The sequence below is a fragment of the Trifolium pratense genome, linkage group LG1, assembly GCF_020283565.1.
Source record: "Trifolium pratense cultivar HEN17-A07 linkage group LG1, ARS_RC_1.1, whole genome shotgun sequence".
NCBI lineage: Eukaryota > Viridiplantae > Streptophyta > Magnoliopsida > Fabales > Fabaceae > Trifolium > Trifolium pratense.
This window is the reverse complement of record NC_060059.1, coordinates 25,395,098-25,409,435: the sequence shown is the minus strand read 5'-3', so window position 1 is coordinate 25,409,435 and position 14,338 is coordinate 25,395,098. Positions and strand designations below refer to the sequence as shown.

Sequence of the window (14,338 nt, the reverse complement as noted above, 5' to 3'; positions counted from 1 at the left end):
TAATAGTACATAATAAGTACTCATTCCCTCCAACCCAAAACTTCTTCAAAAGTTCTAAATTGGCCCCACTAGTAGCACATCTATCCAATAACTCAACATCATTTTAAATAGGTCCTACAAAAATTATTTAGGTACTATGTCTTATTTTAGAACTAGTACCTATTAGGTACAATTTTGTTTTTGCTCCAATGGGAGTACCTATTAGGTACTAGTACTTAAAAATATAAGTACCACCATTGGAAATGGTCTAATATTTGGTGTTGTGCTAACCAATTACTCTCTTTAATCCTTAATACAAGAAAAAGTTGATTTTTTAGATACATTAAAAAGTGAATTTCGAGAGAGAATTTCTTAAAGTGGCAAGGCTGATTGATGAAGGATGTGATGTGTATTGTGTGGGGTCTATACAAGACACAAAAAGAGTTAACCGAATGTAAAAGGAAAATGCAACCAACAACTGAGAAAAAAGGTAAAAACAAAAAGCATATGTCATCATGTGTGTTTTGTCAATTGAACTTGAAGTGGATCTATCAAAAAACATGAACAACATTGAACTAATAATTTGGTCTAATTTTTGAAAAAAAAATAGAAAAGTCAAGCACATCATCATAAATCTCGATCTTTCCTTCCTCCCCAAGTCCCTGGCGGCTAACTACACTATCCAATCCATCAACTACCAATCTAATCTAAAATTAATCTTTGATTAGATTAGAATTAGAATTAGAATTAGAATTAGATTAACTCGTTTTTAGTAATTTCCAAATAATCCAAAACAACAACTTTAAAAAACACACACACACACACAGTTTCCAACAACACAACACAACACAACAATGCTTCGTAGCCTCTTAGTTTTATTGTTTGTTGTTTTTGTTTATTCACACGAAGAGTCGGGCCCTTGGAGCTGCGAATCCGGGTCAGAGATCCGAGTTGAGTCTGAGTTTCAACCCGGTCTTATTACACTTGATGGTCACGCCGATGATTGGAAGAGCATTGATGGGTCCCACTTCTCTCTTCTTCTTGCTCTTGATCCTGATGCTGAAAATGAATTCAATGGTGGAAAAATGACCGTTAAGGTATTGTATTATTGTTCCTTTTTTTTGTTCTTTTTGTTATTTGCATTTGAGTTCTCCAAGTGTTTGTTGTTTTGCTGCAGAGTGTGCATGATGGCCGTGATATTTACTTTTTGCTTCAAGTTGATGGTGATTATGTGTACTCTAATGGGTAAGCTTTGTCATGCAAGAAAAACTGAATCTTTGAGTTTGATTTGTTTGGTTTGATATATTTGCCGATGATGACTAATCTCCCTATGAGAACCTGACCTTTAGTTGGATCTTGTTAAGAGTCCCGACAATCAGATATGACCTGAATATAAGTTTATAAGTAGGAACTATCTTTAGCTTACGACTGATTATGTACGGGTTGAGTTAGACCAAACCCAAAGTCTAAGAGGTCTCTCCTCCGAGGTCTCTCCTCCGAACTACATTTTTTACATTCTATAAGGCTCGAACTCGAGAACTTACTTAAGGGATCTGAGTCCAATTTGGGCAAGACTCGTTTATAAAGTGAACAATTTACTTTAGAGAGTAAAGTGAGTAATATCAACTATTGATAAGCAAATCACTGGTTCGGGCAAGACACCTCACTTTAGAGGAGTCCAATATGTTTGGTTCTACTCGAATCAACATACTGTTGGTTTAAAGTTGAAGTTGTTTGATTGCTGAATTATCTTGATAACATTATAAATAATGGTTATGTTATTGAGGGTCCAACCTGATTGAGTATAAGAGAAGATTTAATTGACAAAAAAAAAAAACTTTCTCATATTACTTTATGATAAGCCTTTAATAAGTGGTGCTTTTTTTTTTGTGTTTCATGCAGTGAAAGCAACAAATGTCCATCTGTTGCACTCATGTATCAAATTGGGGATGACGCCTCTTATCATAATGTAAGTTGGTGTACTCAACAACGTGTTCTCTAAACTCCACAAGCTGTTTTTAGCGTATTTCCATAAGCACTCCAAGATAACTTATGGAAACGGTTTATAGCTTATCTGAAAATAATTTGACTATATTTTATCTTTTGTTATAGAAATAGCTTATACATAAGTACTTATAGGATAAAGGCTTATGCTATAAGCTCTTAATTAAGTTGCGCTTTGCGCATGTAAACATGGCCATAATTAAACACTTTCAAAAGGTGTTTATGGTAGACATATTTTTGTATAAGCTGTTTTTACAATCGAAGGAATGTGAGAAAACTTTGGGTAGCAACTATAGTAGAAAAGATGGAGGAAACTAGGCTTAGGTGGTTTGGGCATGTAGATAGAAGACTTGCAGATTATGTAGTATGGAGGGTAGATCAGATGGAGGGTAGTCAAATCATTTGAGGCAGAGGAATATAAGGAAAAACTATAAGAGAAACTATTAAAAAAGATCTAAAGGTTATCAAGTTGGATAGAAATATGGTATATGATGGAATATAATGTCATCGTCTGATCCATGTAGCTGACCACACTTAGTGGGATAAGACTTGCTTGTTGTTGTTGTTGTTGTTGTTGTTGTTGTATCACAAGTTCTTTTAAACACTTATGTAAGTGTTTTTTTTTCTTTTTCTTTTCAGAACATTAACCTAAATAAGTTGTTATAAACTCATCTCTAATCCTGATATTACTGAAAGATCTCTATGAAATGTGATTGATAAAGAAGTTGTGTTACTTGTTATAAGATGGGTGGCTGTGAGGAACATTCAACCTCGTGCACAAATAAAACCTGCAAAGGTCATGAAGTTGACATTATGCACTTTTCGATTGGAAATGCTATTCCTGGACGGCTTTATGGCGGGAATCCCATTGACAATAGGGATGGAAACGGAGGTGACAGGTGATTAATAGAAAAGCTCCTCGACTTTCACATATTGGTTGATAATTTATGATGACTCCAACTATAGCAGGGTTATCTTTTCACTAAATGTGTTCATTCAGTTTCCTATAATCGTCCATACAGGTTTGGCCATTTGGTTGATCTCTATGCCTGGAATCCACACTGCAGATACTTGGATGGAACTGGTCCTTCGGGTTCTGGTATGCACAAATGTAACATCTTTAGTTGTAATTATATGTTTATATGCTCAAAATAAAAAGGGATACTGAATGACACCTAAAATCTTAAGAACATTCTAAAATCTTGACACCTAAATACTCCCATTGCTTGAATGACTTCACTCTTGTTTTATTCGAACTCTCCTCGATGCTGTTAGACAAAAAAATTTATACATTTTCTATCATCATATTGCTTTTCTATTTTCCTTTTAACACTTATCCACCTCAAATGTATTTTTCTATTTTACATTTTTTAGTTTGCTTTATGATATCTTTCACATGTTTCAGCCATGTAAGAAACAAATGAGATATTGTTTTAAACCTTGCATGAGGATGTCAATTATTTTATTCCTTTAGCTTAGCCATGTCAAATCAAGGTTTGCGTTTGATATAAATCTCTTCTAACTTTGCATATAATAAGGTTCTTTTACATAAGTTTTTGTAAAATAAATTATCTTTGTCCCACACATCCAATTTAAAATTGATGCCACTTCACAAGATAGAAGTGGATCCCAAAATGATTAAGAAGTGATTGGATTTGAGCATGAGCATGATGTCTTTAGTTACTTTAAGATTTCTTCTTCCACATTGGAGGAAAAGAACAATTAATTAAGGCATTTGTATAGAAGAGGACAAGAAGATGGAGGGATTATGTATATTCTATGCTAAGATTACGTAGACAACTTATTAGTGCCTAACTCAGATAAAGACGTTAAGCGGATAATTACGTTTGAAAATGACATACATAAGATTGACAAGCGCATTTGTTGGGACCACAACCCAAGATTCTCAACATAAGAAGTATTCCATTGTAACCATAATTTATTTTTTCATCAATCCCTTTATTTGTCTTAATGGGCTTTGTTAGAATTGGGAGTTTGACCTAACTCAACCCTACAAAACCGGCTTATAAGGCGAGGATTTCCCTTACTTATAAACACATATTCAAGCCATTTTGCTTTGCAAGATCTTAGAATTGAGAGTTGGGCCTAACTCAACCCATGAAACTGGCTTTTAAGGTTAGGTGAGGATTGCCTCTTATTTATAAAACCTTAAAAGATGGTATCAGAGCCTCTCCAAGATCCGTTGGGCCACCTGCTATTGGGCCACCCACCATTTATATCCACGCACCAAGCCAAATAGTGCTGGGCTTGAGGGGGTGTGTTAAGAAGTCCTACATCGAATGTGAGTTGGTCTGGATAAGGGTTTATAAGTAAGAGGCAATCATTATCTTACTAGCCGGTTTTGTAGGGTTGGGTTGAGTTAAGCCCAACTCTCAATTCTAAGATCTTGCAAAGAAAAATAGCCTGAATACGTGTTTATAAGTAAGGGCAAATCCTTACCTTAAAACCCGGTTTTGTAGGGTTGAGTTAGGCCCAACTCCCAATTTTAAGAGGATTTTTGTAATCACTTTTTTTCTGTTTGTGCCTTTCTGCACAAAATATGAAGCTGCATAATGCCAAATCAGACTGTGTCCTTTTCTTTTTCTTTACAAAACACCATTTCATTTAGTATCTTTTAACTCTGATCTCTATGAGAATTGTGAATTTACATATGTAGATTTTGTGCATAAAGTTGTTTATGATTTGGGAATTCAACAAATATTCCATTGTTTCATGATGTGTTATCTCTTTAGAAAGAGTTGGAGACCTTCAAGGGAAGACACTTCTCACCTTGCGACCATACAATTAATTAGATATAAAAGTTATAATCCTACAATGTGTGTTATGCATCTAATCTTGTCCTCAACTCCCTTCATTTGTTGATGATTTTCTAGGTTGTTATAATTTTTAGTTTAGGGATATACATTAAGCATTGGCCCTTTTCTGTTTTCAGTTAATGATTCTAGTGCACAGAATGACTGGAAAGGTGCTTGGTGGCATAGCAGCTTTACAGTTCACTCAGGTAATCCTCTTACATATCAAAATGCAAAGTAAAATGTCCTATGAATTAACAATAGGGGTAGCTGAATTCAGACAGAAATATTGGTTGGTAATGAAATGAATCCTGAAACAATATTTTCTTAGTAGTAGCGCAACTACAAGTCTACAACCACGATTTAAAACTTCAATTAAAATATATTACCTTATAAATGTGTATATACTACTCACGAACAGTGATGATCCATGAATGATTTTTGCATTTTCAATATGATAAATAATATGTTTTCGATATAAGTAACTAAACAATCATTTACTTTCATATGATTTCACATCCGATTATTGATGATATTCGTGGTAAAGAAAATTCTTTCAACTATTGTAGTTGCCACTGATAGTATCAAAATTCAAAGGTAACTCTTAAAAGTAAATATGCCAGTAGATGTGCAATATATTCTGTTCTGCACAAATTTCTAAAAACGATCACTATTCTCCCCTAATTATGAGAATATACATCCATGAAAATAATTTTCTGGCTGGGGGTTATTTGTTTTTGTGGGTTGGGTCACATAACAATTTTTATGTTTTTTTTTCTTTCTTTCTTTCTTTCTATGGAATAGTTGTGGGTTAGTTGTTTTCAAACTTTCTTTTTTATAAATATAATAATTAATACATATTCCTTTGATGAAAAAATAAATACATAATTTGTACTCCCTCCGGGCACAAATATAAGAAAAAATAACCGTTTACGCGGTGTTTAAGAAATTTAGTTAAGTGTAGTTAATTTTCTTGATTTAATGCAAAACATGAGTTAAGTTTACTATATTACCCTTTGAAAAGTGATTTATGCCTTGGAAATCACATAAACTTTTGAAAAGTGAAATGATTAAATAAGGATATATTAGGAATAATAGTATTAATTAGTTTAAAAATAGTTGACTTTTGCTTATATTTGTGTCCAAAATTTGAAGTGTTTTTCTTATATTTGTGTCCGGAGGGAGTATACTCTATCTGTCCTTAATTGTAAGACTCTTTTACGGAAAAATAATTGTTCCTAAATATAAGACCCTCTACACATTTCTAGATGCATTTATTACTGTTTTTCCAAATATACCCTTTTTTTATCACAAGGAGGGCATAAGCCCAAATATACCCCTTATTAATAATATGAATTTGTCTTGTAATATGAAAAGTCAATAATGAATGCATTTATTATACACAAGGGATTTTTTTTGGGTACATCCCACAAGGAATATTTTAGTACTAGTTACACACATTTCAGACAAATTTATTAGTCCAACAACTTTTCTTAATATCCGTTATACTGTATTAAGTAAAAAAGTGAAAATGTAGAGCATGAATTATGCATACATGACATTGACAATAGGGCATGTTGTTCCTGGGAATAATTTTTGTAACCATGAAACAAACGCACCCTTATGAATGAATTATTGACACCTGTATTTGGAGGACAAAAGTAGGGGTTTACTCTATTTTGTATGTTAAATCATTTTTTTGGATTTCATTGCTAGTGGCAACTCCATATATGATATGAATATTCAGATGCAGCACCGTGAATATGAGCTCTCTGCATTTTTCTACCCTATCATTTAGTTATCCTGGATAATTTTGCTGTAAATTACTACTTGCATGTTTATCTATAACAGGTTTTGTAAAGGATGAGAGTCCTTATGCAGAAAATGGGAAAAAGGGCACATATTTTTTTGAATTCTCCAGGCCTTTGAGGACTATGGATCATCTTCAACAGGTTAGAAGTTAGAAACCTATATGCTGCATTCAGAAGGTTTATTTGCTTAGATATTACACTGATCTTTCCTCTTATTTTTTAATCCCTGTTTTGAATTAGCTGAATTTTTTGTCTGTCAAAGCCTTCTAGATTAATCATTAGAGCCCTTCCCAAATATATTGGATAACCGAGTGATAACTGATGGACTACATATGAAGTTCAGTATATATCAATTATAATGAATGGTGGCATAGAGTACCCCAAGTGATGTAATAAATCGTGTTTCTTTTATTATGGATCTATGCTGTTTGGTTAAATAGTTTTGGTTTTGGATAAGATAACTTCTAGCGGGTTGTTTTGCAATACCTTCTTCCAAGGGAGACTTAGATTTGCTTGAAGTGGAGGGAATAGATCATAAAGTTTTTCTGAAATATAATGTTTATGTTTAAGATATTGTGATTATTGTGTTTGTCTACTTATGCAAAAATTCGTTTTATAGCTTTTTGAGAACATGAAACCATACTCATTGTTATCATGCTGGAACTCGAAACAAAACACTCATGAATATCATTTAGGCGATAACAAATAAGTAAAATGATACAAATTTATACCTTACAGGATGTGCAATTCACCATTGGCGGATCAAGCAAAATGTCTGTGGCATTCTGGTATCCAGTAGATGGTCAGCCATGGCATGGCTCCGGACACTACTCTGTTAACTGTGATTGGGTTCCAATTGATATATCTCAGAGCAGTTCATTGAGTGGCAAGTCGCTGGATACAGCATCAAGTAGCTCATGGAATGTTGCAAGTGCATTTTCACTTATACTTTCAGTAGCAGCACTTTGTGTATCTGTGTTTGTGAGTTATAGGGTTTTACATCCCAAGAGTGTTCAGTTTACTCCTATGGAGAACCTTTAAATATTGTATCAACAGGTTGAGTTTGGGATTGTACTATTCATTTACGATTGTACTATATAGGTTTGTACTGTTTAGTGCTTTCTCTTGTACTATTGTTTAATTCTATTTGAAAGCATTACTTTAGTTATTTTATGCAGTGTCAGAAAAGTGCAAGTTTCTGTCAAAAAAGAAAAGAAAATAATAGTTCAATTGTCAAGCATAATGGAGTACCATCTTGTGCTTAGTTGTTGCAACTTGCATTTACTTCCAAAAGTATAGCTAAATTAAAGGATAATGGTTGATGTTATTTTGTCATCAGTATTTCAATAATTGCATTTTATCTTGTTTCATCACATCTTTTGTAATTAGAGAAGAAAAGGAGGGATATTAGATGAAATGATATGAAAGTACTTGTATCATTTTATTTCTTCTTGCTTGAAACAATCTAATAAATATTCAATATCTTTTTATTCTATTAGATTCCTTTTCATCAATACTACTTTTTAATCTAACCTTCCGGTTTTCAAGAAAGGAGACTAGTAATTTGGTGTTCTTCGATACTAAAATAACATAAAAGCAACTGATATAAATTAGTAATTAGGTGTACCAAAAAAAATAAATTAGTAATTAGGAACCACTTATATGTTGGTTGCCTCTAATTCCTATATTAGTATGTCTATTTATCTATTTTTGTTACATTGATATTTTTGCAATGAATAAATTGTATTTCAATCACAATGTATTCATTTTTAAAACACTTCATAGCTTAATTAACAAAATAGAAGGAAAAGAAAAAAGAGAAGTCCTACCCTAAAAAATTCCTCTCCCAAAGAGATGCTTAATTGCAAATCACTTATTCTCTTTGAAAACGATGCAGCTCATAAAAAAATGATAAATCAAACAAGATATGTGATAAAATTCTATCACCCTTATAAATATTTACAAACTCTATATGGAGACTAATCTCTTTAATAATCTAGAGCATATTTACAAATTGTCTCCTTTAATAAGTTAGGATTCTCTATATTTTTATCTCCATTTTTCTTTGGGATTACTATAGTTCTGAAAATTTTTAGAACATATATTAAATAATTAGACCCATCAAATATCACATCATTGTATTTATATTCCCAAACTTTAGTAATAACAAAAATAGAGTAAAAAATGGAGAGGATCTTGATTCTCCTTAGACACTCGTTAAAACTTTCCAAAGGATATGTACACCATCTATGGAAATTAATTTTACATTATCAAGTTTTCATTATTTTCTTTGTAAATTGTCACACACTTTTGTAAGTGTATTTTGAATTTTTGGTATGTATGATACGGAAAAATAGAGGTATTTCATTGGATGTATAATAGAACAACAGGGTTAAAAAAGATACAAAGGAATGGAAATTGTATTGTATTCAAATCCAACGAGAAAGAGAGAAAAACTCTCAACACAAGATAATGGTGACATGAGTTTGCCATACTCAGCCTACACTATCCTCAATGGAAAATCCTAACTAAGTAGCCAGCTCGCACCTTACCCCCTCCTACTGGCCGGGCTCATGCAGCGCTATCAATTTAAGTCTAAGACTAATTTCACTGATAGTGTATGTCTGTTAAACTCAACTTATAATCATCGTAGCAAACAAAATGCCTAGTCTATAACGTTTCATTGAAATTTGAATTCTGAAAGAATTTGATAAACCATTACTTATCTTAAGGAAACCAAATCAATTCTGATTGTCAAATCATCACTTTCTTGACATTAACTGCACCTACAAGAAACACATATTGTTTTTTCCATGATTGGTATTCAGAGAGAACATCCGCTTCCAGGTTACAAGTTCCGGGGCACATGATCGGTATAAGAATCTTCCTTCAATACCGGATGAATACCAGGAGATGATTCGGATGCAGTAATGCAAGCTGTAATACAGGATTCATCAAAATTGTGACTCCTGAGAATCTTGCTTAACTCATCAACACCATCAAGATCTGTTTTGTCTTCATAATACATAAGAAAAGCACTCACAACTTGTGGTGAAGGGCGGTATTTATCACCGGAGACTTCTGAAAGTGCAGCCTCTAAGTGGCTCATAGCACCATCCAGTTGACCTTTCTCCAATAAAGACACCATGAACATTTCCCGAATCCTAAAGAAAGGTCCTCTGCACGTCTTGAGAACCTCCTTAAAGAGCGACACAGCTTCTTCATCCCTGTTTTGACTCAAGTAAGTTTCTACTGCAACAGAAACCAACCTTGGATCATAATTAACACGCCTAGATTCCCACTCCTTAAACAATTTTATTATACCCTGCATATCTTCAAGCCTTCGAAGGGTAGAAAGCATAATAAGATAGCTCCGATTAGTCACCGGGGAGACTGTCTTGAGCTTGCTCCACACTCTATAAACCTCTGTAACATTACCAGTCCCACCATAAAGACTCAACAAACAATGATAAGTTTCGCGTTGCTGCGGCCTCACTACTTGTTCCATCTTCTTAAGCATCAACTCAGCTTTCACAAATTCTCCAGCTTTTACATAAATAGCAGCAAGGTTACTATAAGTCTTCCAATCAATTTTGTCTCCATTTTCTCTTTTCATCTCCTTATAAACATTTTCAACCCCATCAAGATCATTCAAAGCAGCGCAGCTATTCATCCAAACAATATACGTAAATCCAGTCATACGCATTTTCCTCACCTTCATATCATTAACTAACTCATGAACTTTCAGAGGTTGACCTAACTTCATATACAAAGTCATCAAATTGGTGAAAGATAAACTAGTAACAAACCCTAATTCATCCATCTTCTCAAAATGAGACAATGCCTTATCTAGCATCAATTCTTTGCAATAACAATTTAGTAGAGAACCCCACGTGTACTTGTTCTTAGCAGGATTTGGAAGACTATTGAAGTAATTTTCAGCATCAATCACACCTTTCACTTTTGACATAAGATCTAAATACACTGCATAATTATCCCATGAAAAATTGATTTTCCTCATCATCATCCATTCCAGTATCTAAATTCAATCATTCAAAAAATTCTAAAAATTAACAAAATCACAAACAAATTAAACTGATTTTGATGATAAAAAGTGGTGAAAAACTGTGATACCTCGAATGCGTGCTGAAATCTACGATACTTTCGAAGCTCCTCGACGCATTTCTCGAGTTCACCTTTTCCGACGGCTTTTCCTTCCATTATATACCGATTCAACGTCTGCGACACTGTTCCGCCGGTTTTTTCTAGTTCCGCTAGCTTTTGGTAAAGACTTGGTTTTCTCTTCGGAATCTCAGCCACCGTTGCCTCCGTGGATAGTCGACGGAGAAGTCTTCCTCCGCCGGAAATCAAACGGTTGTAGTTCATTTCAGACTCTTTCTCTGATCGAGGTTCTGATTGTGGTTTTTGTGTATTTGTTACTTGTTAGAGGGTTTTGTTAGGGTTTATGAAAATTCAAAACGCAGATTGTGACGTCGTTTTATGTTTTACTGGCAATAACCGGTATCCGGTAACTATTACTGAATGGTGACAGTTAAAAGTGAAGCGTTGTTAGTAATAGTTAGTTTAGTTGTTATTTTTGTTACGGTTAGGGAGAAAAATGAAGGCGTTAGTTATTGGTGGTGTTCCAATGCTTAGTTGTTCCAGTGGAATTGGTAATCGTCGATTTTGTGTTTCGTGTTCTTCTACTTCGTCTTCATCGGGACCCAAAACGGTTCGTATTATTTTCTGTTTTTGGTTTTTCGTATTCTTGCTGGGAGATGTGTACGAAGTTCGTTTGAGTGCACGATTATGAAATTGTGTGGATTGATGAATCAGGTGGGAGTTGAATTAGCTACGAAGAGTGAATACAAGCCTGGGGTGGTTGATGATTTGTTCCTCAATTTGTTCCGCAACAAATTGGTACAGGTAAATTAAACTCCTAGTTTCTTTTCATGATTTTTTTTTTTTTGTTGATTTGTCAATAATACTAGTAGTATTCAATATGTGGATGCTATAATTTTGACTAAATTATAATTTTAGTCCTTTATCTCTATATAACACTAGAATTTAAGTAAACAGCCAAATCGATTTCTTGTAAGATAATTTCAAATAGGTTTTTGACTTTATAAATTTTACTCATATTAGTACTTCAAAGAATATGTTATTAGTCCTTCAAAAATATGTTAGAGACAAAATTGATAATAATTGGATAAATCTAAGGTTTAAATAACCAATTCGTCCCGTGAGCTTAGCTCAGTTGGCAGAGACATTGCATTATATATGTAGGGGCGAGTTCGAATCCGGTCATCCCACTTATCCACCTTAAGGATGAAATTTCTAGCACTAGGTTACTTGGCAAAAAAAAAAACCAATTCGTCCGTGTAAGTTAAACTGTGTATGAAAATTAAGCTTGAAAACATAATTGTAGCTTAACCTACATTTTTTTGTTGCTAAAAACACTTACATTTTCATGGCCGGAACATCTTGGATTCAAGGGAAATACTCTACCATTGAAGGTGAACCTATTGCCTTGCTTGAAGCTATGAAGGAAACTTCGAGAATGTCACATTTGAAACCGACTCGAAAGAGTATAGTGGATGCAGTTCAAAGTTTAAGTGTTGGCATATCTGAATTTAGTTCCATAATTTGTATGATTAAAAACATTATATCTTTACATTCATTAAACGTCAAGCGAATATGGTTGCTGATACGTTTGCTAGAGCGGCCATTTCTTGGTCTAGTCGCTTTATTTTTTAGACATTACCTCCTTGTATTGAACCTTTATTGTTTAATGGAATGAATTGAGTTTGTTATTGTCGGAAAAAAAAAAGAAGAAAATTCTTGTCTTGAAATGTTACCTTATGTCTGTTGAATTTGATTGCATAACTAGTATTATTATTTTGGAATATAGATAGATGTATGATTAATGTGGTGGCTGAGTGTGAATACTGTAACAGGAGGTGGGATGGGACTCAAAGAAAGCTGGATATGATGGACTAATTGAAGTTGCAAACCGTCTAATGATGAAGGGCACAACAAATTCCGATACCATAGAAGCTACAGTAATTTCCTCTTTCAGAATCTCTATGACATGCAATATTATTTCACTTCAGAAGTTTTCTTAATTATGTCCTATGACTTCAAACTATTCTGGTTTGGTTTAACATCAAATATTGCTTTAGTAAGTTTTCTTGATTTTTATTTAATGATTTGAAATGAATTAGACAGTGTGAGTAAAGCTTTATGTTCAATGAATTAGACATCATCCCTTAATTATGTCTTATGATAGGTACGAATTTTAAGGTCTCTGTTTCCTCCATTCCTTTTAGAGCTTTATAAAATGATCATAGCTCCCATAGGAGGAGGCAAAGTTGCCGCTATAATGGTTGGTGAGTCTGATAAGATTACGTCTCATTTTTTTCAAATTCTTCAATTCAAATCCCAACTCTTTCTTCCGTCCTGATGCTCCCCTGAAAGAGATCCTAAAATCATTTAAGTTTTGAAGCAAGGGTTACTGCACTTACTTGTCAATGGCTCATGGGACCCTGCAAAGTCAATTCTGTAGACCTACCGGATGGAACCTCATGCAATAGTGGGGTGATCACTTGTACCTTTCCCTGTGTTTGATCTTTATGACTACATAATAACATCATCCTGTATTATTCAAAGTGATATATGTATTTATAAAATGTAGGTGTATGTTGAAAGATGCAAGTATCTCGAGGAAAGCAAGTGTGTTGGTATCTGCCTCAACACCTGTAAGTTTCCAACACAGGTTAGTGATTCTTCAAACTACATTCATTTTCTTTTCATGTTATTGTTGTCTTAACCCATCGCCCCATCGGTTCTCAGGAGAAATGACTTTGGTAATCTGGAGTCAGGCTAATGATCGTTTCAACCATGATTTAAATTTGACTTCTCCTGAACATTTGTTTTTTACTGAAGTTCATTAACCACTTGAACCCGATTCTTTGATTTTTTTTCATGAATGAATGGTTCTGACTCTTCAATCTAGACCTTCTTCAAGGATCATATGGGAGTTCCATTACTTATGGAGCCCAACTTTGCCGATTACAGTTGTCAGGTAATATCTTCTAGGAGTCCAAGTTTGTAAGATAAGGTCACGACAATCACTATTTTCACTATTTTCTTGACGTTTAAAATTGTAGTTTAAATTTGGAGTTCTTGCCCCACTGCCTGAAGATGACACCGTCCTGAAGGAGCCTTGCTTGGAAGCATGTCCAAATGCTTCCCAAAGAAGAATGACTGGCAGAAATGTTGGTGTCACTGCTTGCCCAAAGACATGAACATGAACATATTTTTCTTGAGCTTAAAGCTTTGAGAACATTTAAGTACACTTTTTATAACCTCTTGCACAATTCTAGCCCCAGCTTGTGGTTGAAGATGGAAATGAAGACAGGAATTTTCCTCATAACTATAATTCATTTTCGACTATTAAGGTCACATTTGAGATTATTAATACAACTCATCTTTGTAAATATATAGTTAATACTTTTGACTTGTTTGTATATCATGAATGTTTTGCCCGAATGAATACACCGATAACATCGGAATTGCAGTTTATCAATATTGAAACAAGTATGTATCTATGTCAAAGTCAATGTGGCTTATCTTACTGATCTAAATGCCAGCATTCTCTAATTGTAAATGATAATTGGAGAGCTACATTTATAACATCTGAATTGCTTTCACATTATTAAATAATCACAT

The 14,338-nt window shown here is 33.9% G+C and overlaps 3 protein-coding genes across 3 annotated transcripts; 2 read left to right on the top strand and 1 right to left on the bottom strand.

Annotated features, from left to right (window-relative positions):
* The first annotated feature begins 457 nt into the window (after positions 1-457).
* LOC123902121 lies at positions 458-7,871 on the top strand. Its single transcript, XM_045951778.1, has 8 exons — positions 458-1,076; positions 1,157-1,224; positions 1,882-1,948; positions 2,728-2,882; positions 3,006-3,082; positions 4,937-5,005; positions 6,648-6,748; positions 7,346-7,871. Exons 1-8 carry the CDS (start codon positions 834-836, stop codon positions 7,646-7,648), a joined length of 1,083 nt encoding a protein of 360 aa, XP_045807734.1. The 5' UTR covers positions 458-833; the 3' UTR covers positions 7,649-7,871.
* Positions 7,872-9,016: 1,145 nt separating this feature from the next.
* On the bottom strand, positions 9,017-11,195 carry LOC123902119 (pentatricopeptide repeat-containing protein At1g02370, mitochondrial-like). The gene is made up of 2 exons (XM_045951776.1): positions 10,742-11,195; positions 9,017-10,646 (listed from the first exon to the last, which is right to left on the bottom strand). Exons 1-2 carry the CDS (start codon positions 10,991-10,993, stop codon positions 9,456-9,458), a joined length of 1,443 nt encoding a protein of 480 aa, XP_045807732.1. The 5' UTR covers positions 10,994-11,195; the 3' UTR covers positions 9,017-9,455.
* Positions 11,196-11,206: 11 nt separating this feature from the next.
* Positions 11,207-14,217, top strand: LOC123902120 (beta-carotene isomerase D27, chloroplastic). The gene is made up of 8 exons (XM_045951777.1): positions 11,207-11,339; positions 11,444-11,533; positions 12,565-12,669; positions 12,897-12,996; positions 13,113-13,204; positions 13,302-13,382; positions 13,623-13,691; positions 13,777-14,217. The coding sequence occupies exons 1-8, from the start codon at positions 11,226-11,228 to the stop codon at positions 13,912-13,914; spliced, it is 789 nt and encodes a 262-aa protein (XP_045807733.1). The 5' UTR covers positions 11,207-11,225; the 3' UTR covers positions 13,915-14,217.
* The last annotated feature ends 121 nt before the right edge of the window (positions 14,218-14,338 follow it).